Raw genomic sequence first — 23441 nt, 5'->3', positions numbered from 1 at the left:
ACCACAGTTATAATACATTATAATACTTACTGATTCTCTGTTACACCTTTAGAAAGTATAATGCGCTAAAATACGACAAACAAATTTCAGATGTAACAAGAATCTGCAAATATACTGCATTTTAACTTGCAATTATTTATGAAAATATATAAAACATTACAATGTACATTATTTCCGTGCATTATTTAAAACTAGAGTGTGTGCATAATTCATATTTGTATATATTTTATTTTATCACCATATACCATAAATACATATTTTCTTTAATAATCAGGATAATGATGTAATATTTTACGTGTCATAGTTTTAGCACCTTTTTCTGCGTCCAATTTAAGGTTATACAGCGTTTAAAAGCCCTGGGCCTGTATTTATATGTTCATTTTTGACTGTTTCAACCAAATATGAGCATGAAACTACAATTTGCAGTCACACTCCACTATTAATAATGTCAATTTTGCAGGACTGTTTATAATTGTTGTCATCACTAATTACTAAGCATCTATCACAATGACAATATTCAGAAATATTATGCAAAAGTATCAGCATTTTATCATCACCAACAGTAAATTTGTTCTGACGACTAGGCAAAAGGTCTGGCCTTTAGAAAGTTAACAAAAGTACCATTTAAGCCAGTTAGCGCATGACAAGATGCTGAGCACACACACCACACTCACTCAGACTCCGAGAATAACTAATGCTAATGCTGGAGAGGACACAGAGATATGAACACGTGCAGCTGGAGCGAGTAGAGACTCCTCACACTTACACTGCAGGCTCGTGTTGTTGCTCCATGAGAAGGACTCGAGTGCAGGGAAGAAGGAGCTGGCTTTCCTGAGCATGCATGAACTCTGAGCGCTCACGTCGAACAGGGGTCTGGCCCCGACCCCGAGAGCCTCCACACAGTCAAACATCACGTCCAGTCTTCAACACCAACTCAAACGCTGAATCTCAAGCTGTCGGTGAACTGCAGATCCAGCAGACGACGACCCACTCAAACGCAGTCCTCCAGTCAGTCTGACACGGCTGCCAAAGCTATCAATCACAATAGAAAGTCTCAAGGACTTGAGACTTCTGTTTCAGGTGTAGCTGTCACTCTAGCCGACTGGTTTTCTCTCGGTAACTGGAACTGTTGTGTTCTGTTCCCTCCGTCGAGTCAAACGGCTCCAGCGCTGGTCTATAGTGATCATCACCTCTCTGCTGTCTGAGTTCATGAGCTTTATCAAACTGTCAGGACTCTTGAGTGTCAGCTAACATACTGAGTCTCCACAACCTTCACTCGCCTCGGCTTTACGCAGGGAGAGGGAGAGGAATGACAGAGCGAGGGAGTGAGGGAGTGAAGGAGGGAGGGAAAGAGGGAGGGAGGCGGGTGCTTTTGTGGTTGGCTGAGAGACGAAAACTTTCCCTTCCATTTTCTGCTAGAGCAATCTGTCAGCCTGCATCATATTTTATACCTTTGCAAATGAAAACAAACAACATGACCTCCTCTCACTCCCTCTATCTATCAATCTTCTTGCACTCTTCCTTTGAAATATATCGCCTTCTTTTTCTCTAGACGCACTCGTTCATGCGAAAGTGTTGATACTCACAGGGCTGTCCAACTGAATTGAAGAATGCCTTTTAAATTACACTTCCTGAATACGAGTTGACATGCAGGAATGTGATTCTAATTAGAATACAATAACTTAAAGTCCCGCTGCGGTGAAAATCAAGCTTTTAATGTTGTTTATGTGTCTATGTGGTGTGTTTAATGTGCTTTAAGACAAACCATGCGTAAATTCATAAGTCGACAGCATTGCTGAGTATTTTCTCCTTAAAACTGCAGTGAACCAAAGACAGTCTCAAAAACACGCTTTGAAATCGCTGGTGTTTCTGACGTCACAAACTACCTTGTAACCAATCAGATCAACGTGTGATCGTCAACCAGTGGATCTCTGAGCTGAGTGAGTGAGTGAGTGGAGGCGGGGCTCATTTGCATATTCATAGAACCGTGTATACTAAATGAGGCAAGGGTGTCGAGTTACATTCAAGATATTTTAAGGCATGAAGGAAAAACACTTTTAAATATGTCATTTTGGTGATCAAAGATTCATTTTAAGGGATAAACTTATTGGCTACAGCGGGACTTTAAATTAAATTTAAACCTGATTTTTGTCAAAAAGCCTTTTATGAAAGTTTTCAAAAAAAGTTTTCAAAATATTAAAGTTGTATGGTTTCTTGATCTTAGGGAAATCGATAAACAACTTTGAATTACTGTAATAATGATACAAGGAGTCACTCTTATCCAAAAAGTTCATAAATTAGTTCAGTTCAACTTTTCACTCAAGTATATTCTAATAATATAATTTGTAATGAAACAAGTTGTATTTAACTAAGAAAAAAACAAAAAGCATTTTCACTAGTGGTCTTGGACCTTTGGGCCAATGATTTATAATTATTTTAACTTACGGATAATTAACAAAAATGTATATGTCTTAATGTTATCCAAATCTTATATTGTAATTTTTATTTTTATATTCAAAACGATTTTATTAATAATGGGTCTCAATATAGGCATAAATACAATACATTACATAGATAAATGATGTTACATTACATGATGTGCTGTGATAGCCTTTTGCACTTTAGTGCTGCTTAACAGTCAGCTATAACAATTAAAATACTCATATAGCAACAAAAAAAACATTAACATGAGGAATATTTCCATCTGCAGTATTTCAGATCGCATTCCTCCCTCTTCTACTGTTCACTTCCTGTCCTTTCTCAATAAAAGTGCATCAGCAAAAGGCCATAGATTAACTGAAAGTTTCCATCCAGTTCTACAGAGAAGAAATGTGTTTTGGTTTGACTGTGAAGGGTTATGGATGTACAGTGTGACTATTTTATGACATTAAAGAGACTCAAAGCCTGTCTTTCAGTGATGTTTTCATCATCATCATCATCATCATCATCGCCCCGAACCCTCACCTCACCTCACCTCTCCTCCACGGGTTTACTACATCATCTTTATTTTTCTCTCATTTCATCAAGTGCACCACAACTTAATGCTGTCCAGATCTGCGGTAACTCTTCCAATCCGTCGCTACTGAAATATGCCGAAATCTACGTCAACTGTCCCTGTTGACTCTGTATTGCATTTCTTTATTCTTCTAAACTTGACTTGACCCAGCCAAAGTCTGCATCAAATGTTCTTACTTTGACATGTTTTTCATAGTGTTGTGCATTATTTAGAAAGCAGTGCTAAAGGATGAAAAAAACGTTTCACGTATTTACAGACTGTCAGTGAGGAAACTGTGAGTTAATGATGACAGAGATGTTTTTGTGTTGTTTTTATGTAATGTCCAGACATTGCAGCTTGTCATTTTCCTAAGTAAAACAACATGTAATCTATATTTATATTAAGACTAATTGTTAGTCTTTTAAAATAAGCGATTTCCCCTGTTTGTTGCATTTCTGCAGCATAGCACTTTGAATCAAATGTAATCGCTGACTCATGAGTCTCATTATAATCACATTTCCTCCAGAGAAGTGTGAGAGAAGAAGAGTGGCATGAAATTCACACAAACCCACAGCCTATATGATCCACCTTCCCTGCTTTTCCCTTTTCCTCCCCTCATTCACGAGGACTGAACTCTTAAAGCCAGCCCCAGTGGGGTGCTAACTTTCCCCCAAAACTTCTGCCCTCCCTCCCTCTCTTTCTCTCTCTCTCTCTCGTTCACTCACTCTCTCTGGCGCCTGGTTCTCTATGCCTGCCTCACTCAACTCTTTGGGCCCTATCATACATCCGGTGCAATGCAGCGCCAGGCGTGACAAAAGTGTGTTTAGTTAGTTTCAGCCTGACGCAGTTTTCATTTTCACGTCCTGCGCCACGTTGTTTAAATAGCAAATGCATTTGCGCCCATTTGTGCGCCCATGGGCTGCTGGTCTGAAAACGAGGTGTGTTCTGGCGCATTGTTGGAGCGTTGCTATTTTGAGGAATCAGAAATAGACTGCGTCATTGACCAACTGACACCTGGTCTAAAGTCAATGGCGCAATATTTTTTTTGTTATTTAAAGAGCGCATTAGTAATGTGAGCCTATAGGCGCATACACTCTGCTTATTACACACACATTCTGCTTATTACACACACACACTCTGCTTATTACACACACAGGGATGCACGGCAGCACACAAATATGCCAAATATTAAAAATAAGAGGATTACAATGTAAAAGATTATTATTGTGCATAAAGATATGGTGGAATCCGGCTTGTCCCATAGATGGTGTGCTTGCGCTTTAACCTCACACACACACACACACACACACAGCTTTAACCTTGCGCACGAACAGATCCGTTTCCTCGCTAGAGAAGCATTCAGTTTTTCTGCTTGCAAATTCCGTCACGTAAATAGTGAATCCGCCATGGCGCGACCGCAACTGGCTTTTAAAGGGAATGGGAGATGAGACGCTGATTGGTTTATTTCACATTACGCCCAAAACACACCCATTACTCATTAAGAGAATATGGACAACCCTTTTAGACCATGCGCCGGGAGTGCCGACCATTTTTCCCGCCGTTAAACTAGCAAAAGTGGATTCGGACTCGCACTAAGTGCTCTTACGCCGTGCACTTTAGACCATGCGCTTAGATCCTTAAAATTGGGCCTTTTGTCTGTTATTTTCATTGTGCCACTTGTTTATTCCCCTAATTTTCCTAATACCCAATTGGTTAACCTTTATTTCTATAATCCAATTTAGGCATTCTACTAACTTTGCACATGCATGTCAACTAAGGGTACGTTTACATGACAACAATGTACTAAAAACGGAAAAGTTTTTTCTTTGCATTTTGAAAAGACAAAAAAAAATCCCTGTTGAGATGGAATCCCGAAAAACGACTAAAAACGCTGTTTTATGCATGCCAGGCCAGTAGTCAGCAATGCCAATTTGTACAGAAACATTCTTCTACAGAGCGGTGAATACAATCAAGATGGTGAAAGCATGTTGTGTTCATGTTCATGTTGTAAAAGTGTTAATAAACACTTGTTGTTTTGGTTGTCAAGTACTCGTACATATACTCGTACTATAGACACACATGTGCATGATGTTGCCGTTTTCACAAATTTGCATAAACATAGTTTACAAGGAGGCGATAGTGGTATGGTTTTCAAAAACGTGCACTTTGAAACTTGTTTTCAAAAGTTTGCATTTTCAGGCTCCCAAAATGGACTTGTCGGCATAAATGCATAAAAGGTTTTCAGTTTATGGTTGAAAATGGTGTGGTGTAAGCGGCCCCTCACTCACAAGTATTAGTAGACTTTTAGGTTAGGGTTTAGGTTAGAATAAGTTAACATGTAGTTGCAAAGTTACTTATAATCAGTAGAATGTGTGTTGAGGAGATCAAAGTAAAAGTATTATCAGATATTAAACAGACAGTCTATTAATACTCTAATGACTGCTAGTTGACATGTAGTTGCAAAGTTACTTATAGTTAGTAGAATGGACCATTGAAAAAGTGTCACCATTAAATCTTATTTTTAAATTAATTGTTTTATTCATGACTTTTACATATAAGAGAATGGGCCCTATTTTAACGATCTGAAACGCAAGTATCAAGCGCGAAACGCAAGTAACTTTGTGGGCGGGTCTTGGGCGCTGTTGCTATTATACCGGCGGGATAAATGACTCTTGCGCCCGACGCAAATCTAAAATGTGTTGGTCTGAAGCTTCATTACTCATAGGTGTGGTTTGGGTGTAACGTGAAATAAACCAATCAGAGCGTCATCGCACATTCCCTTTAAGAGCAGGCGCGCTTGTTCCATGGCGGATTGCTATTATAACGGCGGATTTGCCAGACGCACGCCAGGAGCGGTTCACAGCCGAGGAGACCGACGTTCTCGTCAGGGCCGTAAAACACAGAGAAGTGACATTGGGGATGGAGAAACACACCCAAATTAGCTTCGCTTAAACAGGCGTATAATAATTTGGGTAAATGTGTAAGCTAGATTTATGCCTATTTTTTCACATCTTCATGGACACAACAATGATTTCCCTCGTGTGTTAATATTTTTCCTTGTAATAATGTATGATTTGCAAAAATTAAAACGGCTGCTTCTGTGTAGATGAGAGAATCGAAGTGTATGCGCGTTGTGCACACGCTACATTGATTATGGCCAAGCATGCGCCCTTAAAATAGCATATGAATAACATGCGCAACGCGCCACTGACTTTAGACTAGGTTTCTCGGAATTGTTTTCTAAACCTGCAAAATAGCACCAGGGAACGTTTGCGCCGGAACACGCCCCCGGGAGCGCAAATGCATTCCCTAGTTTACCGACGTGCGTCTGTGGAGGGAAAAGTCCGCTGTGCGTCGGGTGCAAAATAGGAATGATACATGCGTCGGTGTACAAAGTCAATTGCGCTGGGTGCAAGATAGGGCCCAATGTGTTTGTGGAGTTTTTTGCAGGGTTACTCTTTTTTTTTTTTATTGTTAGTTCATCTTAACGTATAATTAATTAATAAAATTTCTTCCAACACATTTGAGGGGGGAAAAGTGTTTCTTAGGTTACTAACCAGAGTTATTTTATATTTGGGAAATGCAGCACAGATACACTATGTTCTACCTAAGAGAATTAAAAAAAAAATGTTTATCGAAACACTACATTGTAGAAAAATGTAACGTTCAAAACTTTTTTCTTTTTTCCACATTCTTGTTTTGTCAATATCTGTTCATGTTTATATAGTCTATAGACGTCTAACATACATTTGGCAATGCAGAGAAAAAAAAAAAAAAAAAAAAACCTTTCAGCCAATATACAATGTACACAATACACAATACATGACATGTGCTTTTCCTGTCATTTTTGTACCAAAAAAATATTCATTTTTTTAATGCATTTTCACTAAAATGGAACAAAAACACCCATGCTTTTCTTTCTCCTGCCTTCCCATTCTGTAGACATCTGTTAATCCGCACATACGTTACCCCCTACTTCACCCCATACCTTTGCTCTCTCTGCCTCAACATTTTCACCTGTCTTTCAACACGTCCCCCTCCTTCTCTTGCTTTTCTCATTCTCTTGTTCTCTCTCTCTCTCTCTCTCACACACACTCACACACTCACACACTCCTCAGTGACACACAGCAGGGAGCAGCACTGCACAGTCTCAGCCAGTTCTGTTCTCTCCACACCTTGAGGCAATTACACCCCCTTCAAACACACACACACACACACACTCGCGGGCCAAGGCTTGAGGACTGCAGAAAGGAAAGGGGAATGCAGACAGGAAAAGGTGCCCCATTCTGTCTCTTTCTCTCTGTCTCTTTCTCAGGCCTTCCTGCTTTTCATCGATCTGCCAATCATTCCTGTCCATCTGTGCCTCTGCTCCCTTTATCTTTTTTATTTTTTGTATATTGTCTCTGTCTTTGTCCATTGGCGTCAGTGGCTCATCTGCAGGATCTTGCAGAATCAAACTTATGTTTTTTTACTGCCGAGCACTAGCGTCATGGGATGCCCAGACAGACGGAACAAACCCTGCTCTGTTCAAACGACTCGCTCTTCTTCCAGCGAGGAACATAAACCTGGACCTCATCATTTGTGGCTGGAGCTACGCAGCGTTTGGGTTTGGATTTCTGACTGCATGTGTGCTGGATTTGCTTGTATTGGAATGTGTGGTTCCTTGGGGGTCTGTAAGTAAGTGTGTGTGTGTGTGTGTGTGTGTGTGTGTGTGTGTGTGTGTGTGTGTGTGTGTGTGTGTGTGTGTGTGTGTGTGTGTGTGTGTGTGTGTGTGTTGTGTGCCGGTCATGAATTGTAATCTGACCCTCAAGGGGGAAAACAGTCTTCTCTGCATTACAGGGCACTTATGCACACATACAAACATTTGCAAATGTGCAATTAACTACATTTCCATTGCTAATAAATCTGCAAAAGTTAATTCAAATGAGAAGTCGGCTATGTAGAAGTTGACTATGGGTATGGTTTACTAAACCTTTCCGTAAAAGCGGCGCGCCAATGGGATTTACTAACGACGCGCAAATGAAAGAACACAGATGCAGCCGAATCATTTCCATAAAGATAAACACAATCTACCAAGCGCAGATTAGCGTAGGCCTCTGATAATCATGTGCGGGGGATCTACTAACAGGCACAAAATGGGTTAAGAGATGCTTTTTTTTGCCAAACCTTAGTAAATCACCTTGCATGATTCATTTAAGTACTCTCTTCCAATAAATTTTGCACCTGAAAGGGAAACTCCTACAAATGCATAAGCCACAAAAATAACTGTCCAAGCCTTTTCAGTGCTAATTTTTCACTACGTGCCAGAAAATCCTGTAAATCCTGACAGTAGTTTTAAACGCCGAAAGAGGGTTTGCACTGACGCAAGCTGTTAGTACATCTGGCCCTTACACTGTAAAAAAATATTTTCAAATTTACTAACAATTTCTGAGTGGAAATTGTTTCTACACCTAATTTGGTCCCACTTTATATGAAGTATCGTTAACTACCATGTACCTACATAAAAAGTAACAATAATTGTTATGCACAATGCACTTATTGTGTTGATGTATTGCAGAGCACTTGTGCTGCTACTGATGTGGATACGGGTAAGGTTAGGGCAGGTTTGGTGGTATAGGTAGGGTTAAGGGTTGGTTAAGGGTCAACGGTAATTATAGATGTAATTACAGACATTATTTAGATGTAATTACATGCAGGTGTTTTTTTAAATATAAATTCAATGTAAAAACCAAGCGGAAGCCTTCCTGTCTCTCTCTTGAATCCAACACGTAAGTGACTTAAACTGCAATTCATTGACTGGCCACTAGAGACAGGCTGCAAAAGAGAGTCAATCCCATAGACCCTCATGTTAAAATGCCCAACTTTACAGCAGAAAAAAATGGTTTTACAGCCTGGTGCAAAAAAGTGGTTTTGGTCTATATTGCTAATTTTGCCATTCATGACGACTGTGAGGGGGGTGAATTTTTTTATAACTCACCCATTTAAATTATATTAAGTCTTAAAGTTCTGCATAATTAAGGGCGTGGCCACTTGAGTGACAGATGGATTGCCGCTTCTTTCACTACTAGCTGTTTGTCTGCTGTCTGTTAGCGTCAGCTGATCCGCCTCGCTGCTCATTTTCGTTTATCCGGGAGTGACGCGCAGCCAAGATGGCGACCTACGGGTGACGTCACTGACACTACGTCCATATTTTTTTACAGTCTATGGTAAAAAACACAACTACACAATAAGTGCATTGTATCAAGTGATTCATTTAATTATTATTACATAGTTATAAACAGTTAGTTACATAGTTATATTTTTAAACGATGTTGAAATGTTCTTTTTTGGGTGAACTATTCCTGTAACTGGACAAGCAGAAAGATTCATGCACAGCTCGACAAACGCTACCGGCATGAAAGCGCTCGACTCGCTCCTGTTTTAATGTCAGTAAGTCATGCCAGCTAACTTGTGATGGGACAGTTTCCCTGCAGCATGTGCACAAGCAGGCTGATCTCTATCACCACACACTCCTCTGTCTGTCGATGTGCCTCTCTTTCTTTAAAGTTGAACAAATTAAGAAGATAATCCTGTATAACTTGGCAATGTTAATTTTACTCAAATGAGTTACTAGAATCCTCCATCATGCAAACACTCAATCCCAATTTGTCTCTCTCTCTCTCTCTCTCTGCCACACACACACACACACACCACTGGTGGTTTAAAGAATTGGGCCAAACCCCAGAAATTCCACTCCAATTCTATATAAATAAATAGCGAGGCACAATGTGTAGTTTGTGCTTTCCCAGCCTCAGTCCTTCATAACCTCAGCGTTGGCCATCCTCTGCTTCGCTCTTAAAACTAGAAGAATTTGACATTTGTTTCAAATGCTACCTCTTTTTTCATCACACATTCTGCATTTATGAAACCAGAAGCTCCACGAGATTCCCAAACTCAGATATACGAGTGTGTGTGTGTGTGCAATACAATAAATGTAATCCACTTTGTGCACTACTATTTGTGCAAGAATGTGAGATTACAAACCTCAGTGACTGAAATGTATTCCATATTTCCCAATGCATTCAATAATATTTGTTAATGAGAGAGAAAAACCCTTCATAATCACAGATAATGATGTCATTAAACTAATATACCATATTTGTCCTTTTTTTATTATCAAAGTGCCGTTCAAGGAAAGTCTGTTCACTCGGCAGCCATATTTGCAACGCCTCGAGCACCCAAGTCCAAATCCCATCTATTTGAATGGGGGAATCCTGAAATCTCAAAAACTGCTTGTTGAAATCACAATAGCAGCAGCCATGTCACCCTGTAGCCCAAGACTGGTTGCCCACTGAAGCTAAGCAGGGCTGAGCCTGGTTAGTACCTGGGTGGGAGACCTCCTAAGAAAACCAGGTTGCTGCTGGAAGAGGTGTTAGTGAGGCCAGCAGGGGGCGCTCACCCTGTGGTCTGTGTGGGTCCTAATGCCCCAGTATAGTGACGGGGACACTATACTGTCAAAGAGCACCGTCCTTCGGATGAGACGTAAAACCGAGGTCCTGACTCTCTGTGGTCATTAAAAATCCCAGGATGTCTTTCGAAAGAGTAGGGGTGTAACCCCGGCATCCTGGCCAAATTTGCCCAGTGGCCTCTGTCCATCATCCTAATCATCCCTATATATACACTGATTGGCTTCATCACTCTGTCTCCTCTCCACCAGTAAGCTGGTGTGTGGTGGGCGTTCTGGCGCAATATGGCTGCCGTCGCATCATCCAGGTGGATGCTGCACATTGGTGGTGGTTGAGGAGATCCCCCCTTCTATGTAAAGCGCTTTGAGTGCCGAGAAAAGCGCTATATAAATGTAATGAATTATTATTATTATTTACAATTAAATAACATTTTAAATCAGCAACAAAATCTGACATGAACTGTCTAAATGTTGTTTCATATGCTCAAATAACGTTAAAATAATAGCTTAATAGCTTATTTTTCAGTCTAGACCAGGTTATGTGCAGGCATTAGAGCACATCTCATGAATGAATGACTTTACCAATCAGCGATTGGCTGTTTTATTTAGAAGGCGGGACTTATTCCACCATATTGTGCTTTCCTTCTAGTATTCTTAAGTAATATTAGTGCACCGTCTTTGTATTTCTAAAGTCTTTAGAAACATAAAGTCATATTTTTGAAAATGTTATATTTCAAATGATATATTTTGCCTTGCCTTGTGAAAATCCAGCTTTTAATGTTGTTTATATGTCTATTTGGTGTTTTTAATATGCTTTAAGACAAACCATGTGAAAAATTCATAAGTCGAAACCATTGCTGAGTATTTTCTCCTTAAAACTGCAGTGAACCAAAGACAGTCTCAAAAACACGGTTTGAAATCGCTGGTGTTTCTGACGTCACAAACTACCTTGTAACCAATCAGATCAACGTGTGATCGTCAACCAGTGGATCTCTGAGCTGAGTGAGTGAGTGGAGGCGGGGCTCATTTGCATATTCATAGTAGCGTGTATACTAAATGAGGCAAGGGTGTAAAGTTACATTCAAGGTATTTAAAAAAAAAATTCAATATGTCATTTTGGTGATCAAAGATTAGTTTTAAGGGAGAAAATTATCGACTACAGGAGGACTTTAAATGTCACATTTACATATTTTTGATATTCTATATTTCACAAGAACAGTTTAAGACCTGATATATTGATATCTCAAATTTCTCCCTACTTTGCAATGTCAGTGTTTCTCTTCTACGTGTTGTGAATGTCAAATTTAAAATTGTAGCTGTAAAGAAGTCACAGGTTTTAGGTGCAGACTAAAAGTGTGCAAACTCTACTGGATTTTGCTCCGTATTCGTCCAACATTTCAGGACGTTAAATCTGAAGCTAATAAAAAACTAAAGTGGTCTTTTATGTACAGTTAATAGAGTTGCTGTCAGTACTGAGGCTGAATAATGTTTCAGCGCTGATGTCATGAGCTGGAAGAGGGTGAGTTGAGTATTTAAGGTGTCCTTAAAGGGATAGTTCACCCAAAAAAATTAATTCTGTCATCATTTACTCAAGTTGTTCCCAACCTCTATGAATTTCTATTTTCTGCTGAAAACAAAAGGTAGTTTGAATAATGTCGGTAACCAAACAGCCAATGGACCCCATTGACTTCCATAGTATTTTTTATTTTATTTCCATACTATGAAAGTCAATGTGGTCCATCAACCTTTTGTTTACCCATATTCTTCAAAATATCTTCTTTTTTTGTTCAACAGAAGAAAGACATTCATACAGGTTTGAAACAACTTGAGGGTGAGACATTTGTGATACCAAACCTCTGGCCTTAAAACATCAGAGAATCCACCATCAACTGCATGTATTCAATAAGATAAAACTGTACTTACATCCTAATCACATTTACAAAGCTCTTTAGTTAGAAGGTTGTTTATTTTACCATATTACTCGTAATATTTTCTAATATTTATAGGCTACCATTCACTATATGCAAATTTTCTATATGGTATATGGTGAATATGAAAAATATGGTATAATGTTTCCCACAATGCTCTTAATTTCCAGTGTCATGAATGAAGATGCTGCAAAGACCCACTGAACAACCTTAAGGCCTAAAACATGCTCTACTCATATACATGAAAGCTTTTAGCTAGGAAACTTGGATTCCCTTTCAGTCGCTCACGTTCGACGTAACAACGTAATTGGGATCACTTCAGGGAGCCCTATCATCTTCGAGTGTCTACAGAACGAGCCAATGACCGTTGGCGTGCGTAACTCGCGCCACAGGCCGCAGAATAGGCCTACTTCGGCGCTTAGCTAGGGTGATCTCAGGATCACCGTGAGGGCTTCCCCGCCGAGACAATCTCCGTGGGCCCCTCACGCCTTACAAACGCGGCCACCTCTGGAGCTTCCAAAAGAACCTCCTGGTCCTTCTCTTGAACGACCAGCCGTGTCTTTTGGGGCTCCTCCTGATGAGCAGATGTTGATCGCAGCATCGGAGGGGGAGCTTAGCTCTTCTGGAGATGAAGATTCGGCTGCGTTACCCCGTTACTTTCCCGAGTCCGATCCAGAGTGGGCAGCTATGCTTTCCTGGGCCACCGAGAAGGTCGGGCTTGAGTGGAACCCTCCAACACGTCCCGAACCTTCTCGGCTGGATGATTGGCTTCTCGGGGCAGCCCATGCTGGTTCTCAGCGCGCCGCCCCGGTGCCTTTCTTCTCGAAAGTGCACGAGGAGCTCACCAGGTCGTGGTCTGCACCGTATAGTGCCAGGCTGTGGCCTGCTGGCTCCTCCCTCCTCACCACCCACCATCTCCCGCCGGTGGAGCGTACCGTCGCGATGCAATTGTGTCCGGCGTCCGCTTCCTCCTGGCGGGAGAATCCACGCCTCCCGTCCAAGGCCTGTAGGTTTTCGTCCGGTCTCACGGCGAAGGCTTACAAGGCCTGTGGACAGGCTGCTTCTGCCCTGCATGCCATGGCGCTCCTGCAGGTCCACCAGGCCCAGGCGCTCATGGACATGCACAAGGGTGGTTCTGACCCAGAGCTCCTCCTCCGCTCAGTTCACCCGGCGTCCCCCAGCATTCAGGGGCATTCTTTTCACCCATGTTCTGGCGGACAATGCCCCTGTGCTCAGGGTGGAGATCGCAGTCGAAGGACTGGCAAAGGACGCAATCGAGCCGGTCCCTCCAGCCGATATGAAGACCGGCTTCTACAGCCCGTACATCATTGTACCCAAGAAAGGCGGTGGGTTACGGCCAATCTTGGACCTGTGTGTCCTGAACCGGTCCCTTCACAGGCTGCCGTTCAAGATGCTTGCGCAGAAACGCATTTTCAAGTGCATCCGTCCCCAAGATTGGTTTGCAGCGATCGACCTGAAGGACGCGTACTTTCATGTCTCGATTCTCCCTCGACACAGACCATTTCTTCGCTTTGCGTTCGAGGGACGGGCAAGGCTATCTCCAAGCAGAGGATGGCCCACTGGTTAGTGGATGCCATCGCCTTGGCTTACGAAGCCCAAGGCGTGCCCTGTCCGCTCGGGTTGAGAGCACACTCCACTAGGAGTGTTGCTTCTTCCTGGGCGCTGGCACACGGCGCCTCGCTGACAGACATCTGTAGAGCTGCGGGCTGGGCGACACCTAGCACATTCACAAGGTTTTATAGCCTACGTGTTGAGCCGGTTTCTTCCTGTGTGCTCGCTTCAACCAGCCGGTAACACCGAAGTTCCCGCTCTAGTGTTGGCTTGCTGCGCCAACTCCCTTCCACTGGAACGGATACATGCGCTTTTTGCCCCCAGTCGAGTTCCCCACTCAGGCGAACCATGTAGAGTTCCTCCAAGAGTTTCACCGTGTGGGTTATAACGGAACAGCAGTTCGAACTCCCTCTACGCAGGAGACCAGCGACCACCAGAGACCACCTACCCAGCCAGTAGGGGGGCTGAGAGTCATGCGTAGGGCGCTGGATGTGGCACCAACCGTGGCGGTTTCCATGGGATCCCAATTACGTCGCCACATTGACGTTACGTCGCTAATGCTACAGGGACGTTGCGCCCGCTTCCTGTTTATACCCACACTGCGGGGCTGGGCGCGTGACGCGATTCACGCACGCCAATGGTCATTGGCCCGTTCTGTAGACACTCGAAGATGATAGGGCTCCCTGAAGTGATCCCAATTACGTCGTCACGTCGACGTTACGTCTCCCGTTCCCTCCTTCAGGGAATGAGGGTTACATTAGTAACCAAGACGTTTTTGCATTGTTGCATTATGCGATAGATGCATTTTCAGAGCTGCCACAAGGGGCACTATAGCATGCATTAACATAAACTGTCTTCTTCTATGGTTAGTTTGCTTTTTTCGTCACAACTACTGTCATAATACAGCAACAGGTTGAAAAAAATGAAAGTCAGTTACAGTAAACGTGTTGTTATTCAGATATAAACACACAGTTTAGTGGCCCATACATTTGAATCTAACTCTTGAGTACAGTGTTAAAAGTGTTAGATTGGTAGAAAATGGGTTGGATCATTATTCATATCTGCATTGCACACTTTCATGAGCTTCTGGCCTTATTCTTAAGATGGTGAAGGCTTTAAAACACTCTGTTGACTGTAATGCAAAAGAAACAGCCTGTCCCGCCCGCCTAGCCCATCTGTCTCTCTGTCTGTTCCCACCCTGAAAGAAGAAAGGATAGATTGAGGGATGAGAAGATGTTATCTCGTATTAATGGACGTGTGTGTATGAAGGCACCACATAATGAGATAATCACATGCGGTACTTACAGAACTGTAGATGCAACTACTTTACTTTTAATACGTTTGTCTCTCATCATGAAAACAAAACCAGTATTTCATGTATGATACGTCAAACATCCGCTACTTCCTGTGTGTTTTTATTGTGTTATTTTCATTAAAATGTAATCTTTGTTCATGTCGATGTTTAGTGGTTTATGCCCTTTCACTCTTTCCTGGCTGTAAATGGAATTTTTTTGTTTATTCAAAGGATTTGAATTTGCCTGTGTTTGTGTGCGTGTGTGTGTTTGTGTGTGCGTTTGTGTGTGTGCGTGTGTGTGCAAGTGTGTGTGTGTGTATGTGTGCGTGCATGTGCGCATGTGTGTGTGTGTGTGTGTGTGTGTGTGCGTGTGTGTGCGTGTTTCAGCTGGATTATTCCAGGAGGTGGTGAATGACATGTGGTCTGCTTGATTCAGCAGATGTGCGTGTCTGAACACGACCAACATCAAGAACAAACCCTGAATCACACAAGCAAACTGCACAAATTCAAATCACACTTTACTGGAAGAATCTTATATTAGCCTCATATATTGTGCTGTTCCTTATACCAAAACCATATTTATATACTTTAAGTCAAAAGTTTGGAATGATTAAGATTTTTTTATGTTTTTGAAAGAAGTCTCTTCAGCTCACCAAGGCTGCATTTATTTAATAAAAAATATAGTAAAAACAGCAATACTGTGAAATATTATTACATTAAATATTAAATATACAAATATTAAATATGAATACTTTAAAAAATATATATATACTTCTTATAAGTATATAAGTTTTCTGTGTGAATATATTATAACATTTTCAGCATCATTACTCCAGTCTTCAGTGTCACATGATTTGCTGCTCAAGATTAATTTATTATAATTATCAAAGCAAACTTTGCAAATATAGTTTTTGCTGCTTTTGAAGAAACTGTGAGACTACCATCAAAAAGTTCAATTGAAAAAAGAAAGAAATTAATACTTTTATATAACTAATACCTAACCCTAAAAAAAGACATTTATACTGTTAGAAAATATTTCAATTTAAAAAATATATATTCTTTTGAACTATGTTTTCATCAAAGAATTCAGTTTTCAAAATGTCAAAATTGTCAACAGTGAAAATGTATTGATTTTAAGCAGCAAGATCATGTGACACTGAAGACTATGACATATGAAAACAATATCAGCAACATAAGAAAAGAAGAAATAGATTTTCTGTGCTACTGCAGACACAAGCTATTAGTTTCAGTGTGTGTAGTTATTCATAAGATGGGGTTATTCTGAAAGCTACTTACACAGAGCTGCCATCTCTTTGGGAAGGTCCGCCCCAAATCGTCCAAAGAGGCTGCCATTGGCCAGGAGATCAAAGGGGGAGTGGTTTCGCATTGAGCTGAAGGCAAAGGGGTAGAACCCTGTCATGTGACTCACAGGCCTCTCCCTATTGGTTGCCATTTTGATGATGGCGCTCCCCCAGCGTCCAAAGATGGTGCTATCGTTGAGATGGTGAATTATCTGTCTCTTACCACTATCTCACTTCTCACTCAGGCACTTTTTATTAAAGGAATTATTTTACTAAACTCTACGCGCTAACCGTAAATCCATAATACACTTTTGTTGGTTTGCGTGGCACTGGTTTGGAGGGAAGATGAGCTCAGCAAGTGATCCAAAATTGATGTACAATCCAACAGGTGCCTGAAAAAAAACACAAGAGGGAAAATATAGTTTAACACATACTTGTTTATTACCTCTGACCCATTTCAGTTCACATATTTTTTTGTCAGCATGATCTAGTAAATTGACCACTATGCACTATTTACAGCAGTTCAGCACAAATGCCTTCTCATAAAATTCCTGAGGGTCAAACGTCAAATATAAGACTTATACAGTACTGGACATTATTAACATATAAAGCAGAATAATGCAGATTCTGAACTGTCTATATCTGACAGTGGTTTGTGGATGGTGGTGCAGATCTGGAAAAATAGAAATTTGCCCATAAAATATGCCATCTACAACTGTTCCTAAACTCACACATTTTTTGCTCACTCTTTACTGCTGCAGGACGTTGCGAACTGAATGGCGGAAGAAGAAAAAAATCCGATCTGACCGTTCAGATCGAAAGACATTTCCAAGAATATGAAATTGCAATCTGATTTCAGACCACATATGAATGTGGTTTGGGGTGGGGTTTTTAAAAGCCATATTTCATGTGGTTTTCTGCTGTTTAAACTGTAAACAACGAAATGGATTTGAGCTGGATAAGAAAAAAAAAAAATCTGCCTGTCTGATCAAAGACTATTTATTAAAATTGTCATTTTTTAGATGATAAAAGAGTAGAGAAATGAAATGAAATGAAACTAGCTCTGCTGAGATTCTGAAGTGTGCAACTGATGGACACTTTACTATCCCATGAGGCCACAGGAGGGATTTATGAATGACAGTGACACAACGCAACTGACACAGTAAGTCACATGACAGTGAAACCATGGTGAATGTAGTACGTCAGGATGTCATTCATACTGCACACATTTATACTTAATAGGTCATACTTTTTAAAATGCTCTTAAAGTAAGTTTCAAACCTAATGAAGTACCTACTATATTACTGTATGTGATTTCAGACGCAGTGCATGGCTCATTTGAAGCTCCTAAACCAGTTACGACAGATCACTTCTTGACACATGACATAAATTAAAATGTTTTTAATAAGGGAAAGAAACCACTGAGTTTCATTACTTGAAGGGTTAGTTCACCCAAAAATGAAAATTATCCCATTAATTGCTCCCTCAAGCCATCCTAGGTGTATATGAAGAGTTCAGATGCAAAAGCCTCTGAGTGCCATCTGAAATTTTCTTCTAGAATGATCATTTTGATCAAGCTTGTATATTTAAGTTCAGTAATTTAACTTCAATGGCAATGAAAATTACCTATTAATTGTCATTTAAGTGAAATTACTGAACTTTTGCATCTGAACTCTTCATATGACTTTCTTCTTAGAGCAAGACAATCAGAGTTATATTAAATAATATCCCAGCTCTTCCAAGATTTATAATGGGAGTGAATGGTACCTGAGACCAAAAAAGTGCATCCATGCATTATAAAAGTAAGCATTACTTTGGATTTTGAACGCCTGATTTTGACAGATGAGAAATTTGACCTTGAAGAGATATAAAGACGAAACAGCATAATCAAACAGACATGACGCCATTTGGTTTTAGTGAGAAACACTGTGAAAGAAATCGAAAGCCAACAAACAGATGAAATGAGGGGGAGAAACAGAGCGAGTCTCTTGTTGGGGCATTCATCTGAACGGCCTCCAAGCCATGAAGTGATTCCAGGCGATGCCATATGATTTAAATCAGAGACACAGCTCAATAAAGCTGCCTCTGTTCGACTGCCACATGCCCAGGGTGGAGGGCACAAACCCCTCCTTCTGCCTCCATCACCACTGATGGAAACTTACAGAGAACAAACCATAAATGGCAAGCTGACTTTCCATATCCTCACACAGATTACAAACACAAATGTTCATAAACCCACATGCATGACTGTAATGCATTGCATGTTTAAAGAATCACGTTTACAGTCGGCTGTTTTGCATACAATGCTTTCAGTTTGGAGTTTCCATATTGTTTTTACTTTAAAGGTACATTACCTGGTTGCATTTTTCGATTTAAACTAAGACACAAGTTCAATCTACTTATGAGTCGACTGTTCTCTCTCAGTCGTTCTCCCTCTCTTTGTGTCTGTCTCTATTTTAATTGCCGTCTGTTGCTTTCTGTTCATTTTGGAGCAGAGCTTCAATAAACTGTTCCACATGTGAGGCCTGAGCAGAATGGCCATGTTTCAGTCCTGCTCTGATCACACACACACACACACACACACAGAGAGAGAGAGAAATACACCTCACCGTCTCATGTGCTCTACTGAGTGGCATATATGACCTGTTTATTATCTATTAAAGGCACAAATTCCCCCAAACTGAATTCCTTAAATCTTCCCCTATCGCTCCCTCTTTGACTCGCCGTCCTCTGAAAATCCCCGTTTGACATGTTTTCGTCTTCAGCGGTTTCTTCATCTCATTCGAGATGACAGTCTTCAAGATGTTTTCAACAAAGCCATGAGAAGAACAATCATAAAAAAAAACAAAAAAAACAGAAGAGGACGAAAGAAAGAAAACAATGAGGATGTGTTTTCAAAAAGAGTGAAAAAAATTCAAGGTTGGAGAAAGAAAGAAAGAAAGAAAGAAAGAAAGAAAGAAAGAAAGAAAGAAAGAAAGAAAGAAAGAAAGAAAGAAAGAAAGAAAGAAAGAAAGAAAGAAAGAAAGAAAGAAAGAAAGAAGTTGGGGGGAGAGCATTGCTTGGAAAACTATAAAATCAAACAAATTCACAATTAAGGACAAAAAAGTTATGAAAATGAGAATGAAAGAGTAAACCAAAGTGGAAAAAGCAAAGGCAGGAATGAAACATTCCTCTCTTGTGCAGTACTTGCTCATTAATTAGATACACATTGGGCATAAGGAGAAGAGTAGTCTAGTGTGTGTGAGTGTGTGTACGTGCGCATGTGTGTGTGAGTGTGTGAGAGAGAGAGAGAGTGTGTGTGTCTGTGTGTGAGAGAGAGGGAGTGTGTGTGTGAGAGGGAGTGTGACTGTGTGTGTGTGTGTGTGTGTGTGTGTGTGTGTGTGTGTGTGTGTGTGTGTGTGTGTGTGTGTGTGTGTGTGTGTGTGTGTGTGTGTGTGTGTGTGGTGAATGAGCCTCTGCAGCATATAAAATGCAAAGGTTTCATTTCCAGCAGTAAAATGTTAAAATAATGAGCAGCAATGCAGGAGAACTGCCTATACGGGTTAATGACTCGTCAGCAGAATGAACCCAGTATTTACACACAGACTACCATACATCACATCTGCTACACCGTAACCAAACACAACCACTAAAACTAACCCTTATAAAAACCTGGGTAGCATTTTTTAACAAGACATTATTTAATCTATTATGCAATTGTATGTATACACATGTTTGTTTTTATATTACGGAAAGACTTTTGTTCATCTTAACCCTATCCAGACAGCCGAATCCCTGACAATATCAAGAAACAGCTGAAAACTCTGAAAGCTCACTTCTGCATCCCGCTGACAACAATAATCATAAAATGACTGCTTGGTGTATTCCTCATTTGTAAGTCGCTTTGTTTGGATAAAAGCGTCTGCAAAATGAATGAATGTAAATGTATATAATTATATTGTTATATCATAACAGTAGCCAATCCTAAACCAATTTCAATCATGACAACTCTCTGAATAGTTTTAGCATGTTATTGAATATGCCAATGTTCATGTATTTGGTGTTGGTGGACCAGCTACGCTGCTGCTGCATAAATATATATACATAAAAACCATAGCAGGTCTAGGCAGGTGGAGCTGGGGGAGGTGGAGGGGTTCAGCGCATAGCAGGACTAGCTTACAGCGAAGAATTATACAGACTCTTTAAATGTTGAGCAAGCAATCATATTGGCTGCAGGATCAGCAGAGGCCAATCAGCTTGTGCCATGCGCTAATGATGTGATTACATGTAAGACCTGTCAGTCTGCGCAATCTAGTTTCATGACTGGATATATATTTTTTACAAAACATTTTAAGCCCCTTTATTAACTCTTTCCCCGCCATCAATGGAAATTTCCATAATTTATGAGACAACGATTGACGGAAATATCCGGCTATCCGTGTTTTTCACTGTTATATGTACAGAAGAGTACAGAATCTCCTGATCAAAACACAGGCGGAGAAGAAGCAGAAACAAGCAATAGCATTTGTAGGCAGATTGATATGTAAAATAACACAATCATCAACATTAAACAGCATATAAATCAAAACTGCCTAATAAATGAAATGTCGACCCAGGACGAGCTACAGGACTGTGAAGCTTTGGTGGTGTTAAAGGACTCGATCTACTTCATCGTTCTGAATCTGAACTGCACACAGGCTGCGTCCCAATTCGCCTACTTAGGGGAGAGTGGGGTGATTTGTGCCAGGGGGGAAGTAGTTCCACCCTTTTTTCTGGAAAACCATAGAAGAAATTGGTCATGTGTCCACATAATTTTGAAAAGCAATCACTTTTACTCGTCCTCCAAAGACGGGAGACACATGGCATGAGAGTTAAGCATATTTTAGTGCAAAAAACTGTTTTTTCCCTTTCAAAGTAAAATTTCTATGATTAAGGTTTTTTGATTGTAGTGTCTGAACAATTATAGACAAGTTTGAAAACATTTCACACATGTTTTAGTGCTTTAGTAGTCTACACAATGAGTCTATACAGTTAGCATGATGTTAGCTCTTAACTGCTGGATCATGCTAGTTTTTCAAACTTGTGGGTCTGGGGTGATTTGTGCCAAAGGGCCTGGGTTAAGTTGTGCCAGATCCAGACCACCTAGACCTACATTCTCACAGGGGATAATCTTGAGAAGTGAGGAGATGGGCATGCCTCATCATTGTTTTACTTGGGCCTGCCCAAAATTTGTTTAATTTAGCTAACACTGATTTCAGTTTTGAGTTTGCTCTATGTTATTAAAGAGAAGTTTTATTCCGTTTTTAAGTGGCCTATGTCAGGATGTTTAGAAATTAGCCTAGTCACTTTATTCTTATATGTTACATAATTGACAGACAGCGCTATGTCAACAGGCATCTATTGCCAAAGCCTTTTTGCCTGAAATGATATCACAAATATCATATATTGTGTTGCTATGGTGCTCTAAATGGTTGCTAGGGTGTAGCTTGATAGCTTCACAATGATCCTGAGAGACTGATTGGTCGTCTGAGTAAAATGAGCCTGCCCCCTTGTCTCTATGACACTGTGATCCAGAGTTATGTTCAATACAAAATCCATGCAATTGACCATATATAGGAAAAACACATGCTATGGTATTCCAGGGTGACAATAAAAATAAACTTTAAATTAGTAATTTTGTATTGAATTTATCTTGCTTTCATATAGCATTATGGTTCATAACATTAAAATGTTCTGTTTTACTTCAGAAATCACTGGCACAATTTACCCCCAATGTATTCCCCCAAAGGCACAACTTCCACCACACCAGGGGCAAGTTGTGCCATGAGACCACTTTTTTTCCAAGAGCTATATTTCTGAAACAATTTATTTCAGATCCAAAGTTATTGTTCTCAGGGATGCACCACATCCTGAAATATATGTACATCCTTAAGTTGAAGGCATTACTACCATGGCCTCACTTTAAAGTCACTTTGAGTAAAAACTGGCACAACTCACCCCACTCTCCCCTATACTACGCCCTAAAAGTATACTCCTTTTGATTAGAAAAAGTACATAGCCTACTTTTGAGTGTGTAGCAAAAGAGTAGGCAAGCTTTGAGACATACTATTTCGTCATCTTAAGGGACAGATCTGTCGCGTGCATCCTGTCACCGTAAATCATCTTGTCACAGTTAAAATCCTCCATTCAATCTAATTTAATTTCCTACCGTTTCGGAGAGAAATGTAGTTGCACGTTCATCTGCCAGTCGTGGGTCTTTCATGAGGAGACTCCTCATGTGTTTGCAATTTGAATATAATGATGCATTTAAAAGTGGCTAAACGTATCTTCACAAAAGTTCACAATGCTGCTGCAGATGCAATATAATGTAGACAACATTGAATAAATATATTTTCGTCAGGTTAGATACTGATAATTAATCACTCAAACCCCTTTATCTAAGCCTCTCTACATAACTGCCGGACTCGCGCGACCATGCACGACCTCCATGTCTGTAGGTTTTTAAAAAAATTTTTTTTTTTTTTTTTTTTTACACTTTTCACTCGTGTTTGTAGTTCTAACCAAATCCTCGTCCAACGCGCGATGGGTTGATGGCAATATTAGCCGTTAGAGTGCGCATCGATCTGCACTTTTGTGCATCGATTGTGACCGGAAATAGTAGACCATCCAGGTATCTTTGGAACACTCATTTCAACATACTACGATTTGGGATGTACTAATTCTATTTTCGAATACTATTTAGGACAGATAGTATACGAATTGCTATGCACCAATAGTCTTTGCCAAAAATACGTTTTTCACTGCTTTTTGCTCAAATCGAGTAGGCCCACATTCAAGTAGGCATACATAAAATTAGGCATAAGATGCATAAAATCAATTAGGCAGTTAGTTTATATAAAAAAAAGAATGCATGAAGTTAGAATAAGGG

General features: G+C 40.4%; 1 protein-coding gene across 3 annotated transcripts in view; it reads right to left on the bottom strand.

The window, feature by feature from the left end:
* rargb (retinoic acid receptor, gamma b) overlaps nucleotides 1-23441 on the bottom strand; it is a 53714-nt gene that overhangs the window by 18749 nt on the left and 11524 nt on the right. For 2 of the 3 annotated variants that reach the window (XM_084394837.1, XM_084394838.1), the window contains exon 2: nucleotides 16530-16926. In XM_084394837.1, the coding sequence (XP_084250963.1) occupies nucleotides 16530-16686 (157 nt within the window). In that variant the 5' untranslated portion in view covers nucleotides 16687-16926. Of the gene's footprint in view, nucleotides 1-766; nucleotides 1305-16529; nucleotides 16927-23441 lie in introns of those variants that run through there. The other variant, XM_084394839.1, reaches the window with a different exon arrangement.

The sequence above is a fragment of the Rutilus rutilus genome (genome assembly GCF_951802725.1).
Source record: "Rutilus rutilus genome assembly, chromosome: 22".
Lineage (NCBI taxonomy): Eukaryota > Metazoa > Chordata > Actinopteri > Cypriniformes > Leuciscidae > Rutilus > Rutilus rutilus.
Note: the sequence above shows the minus strand (reverse complement) of the source record. Positions and strands in the feature narration are given on the sequence as shown.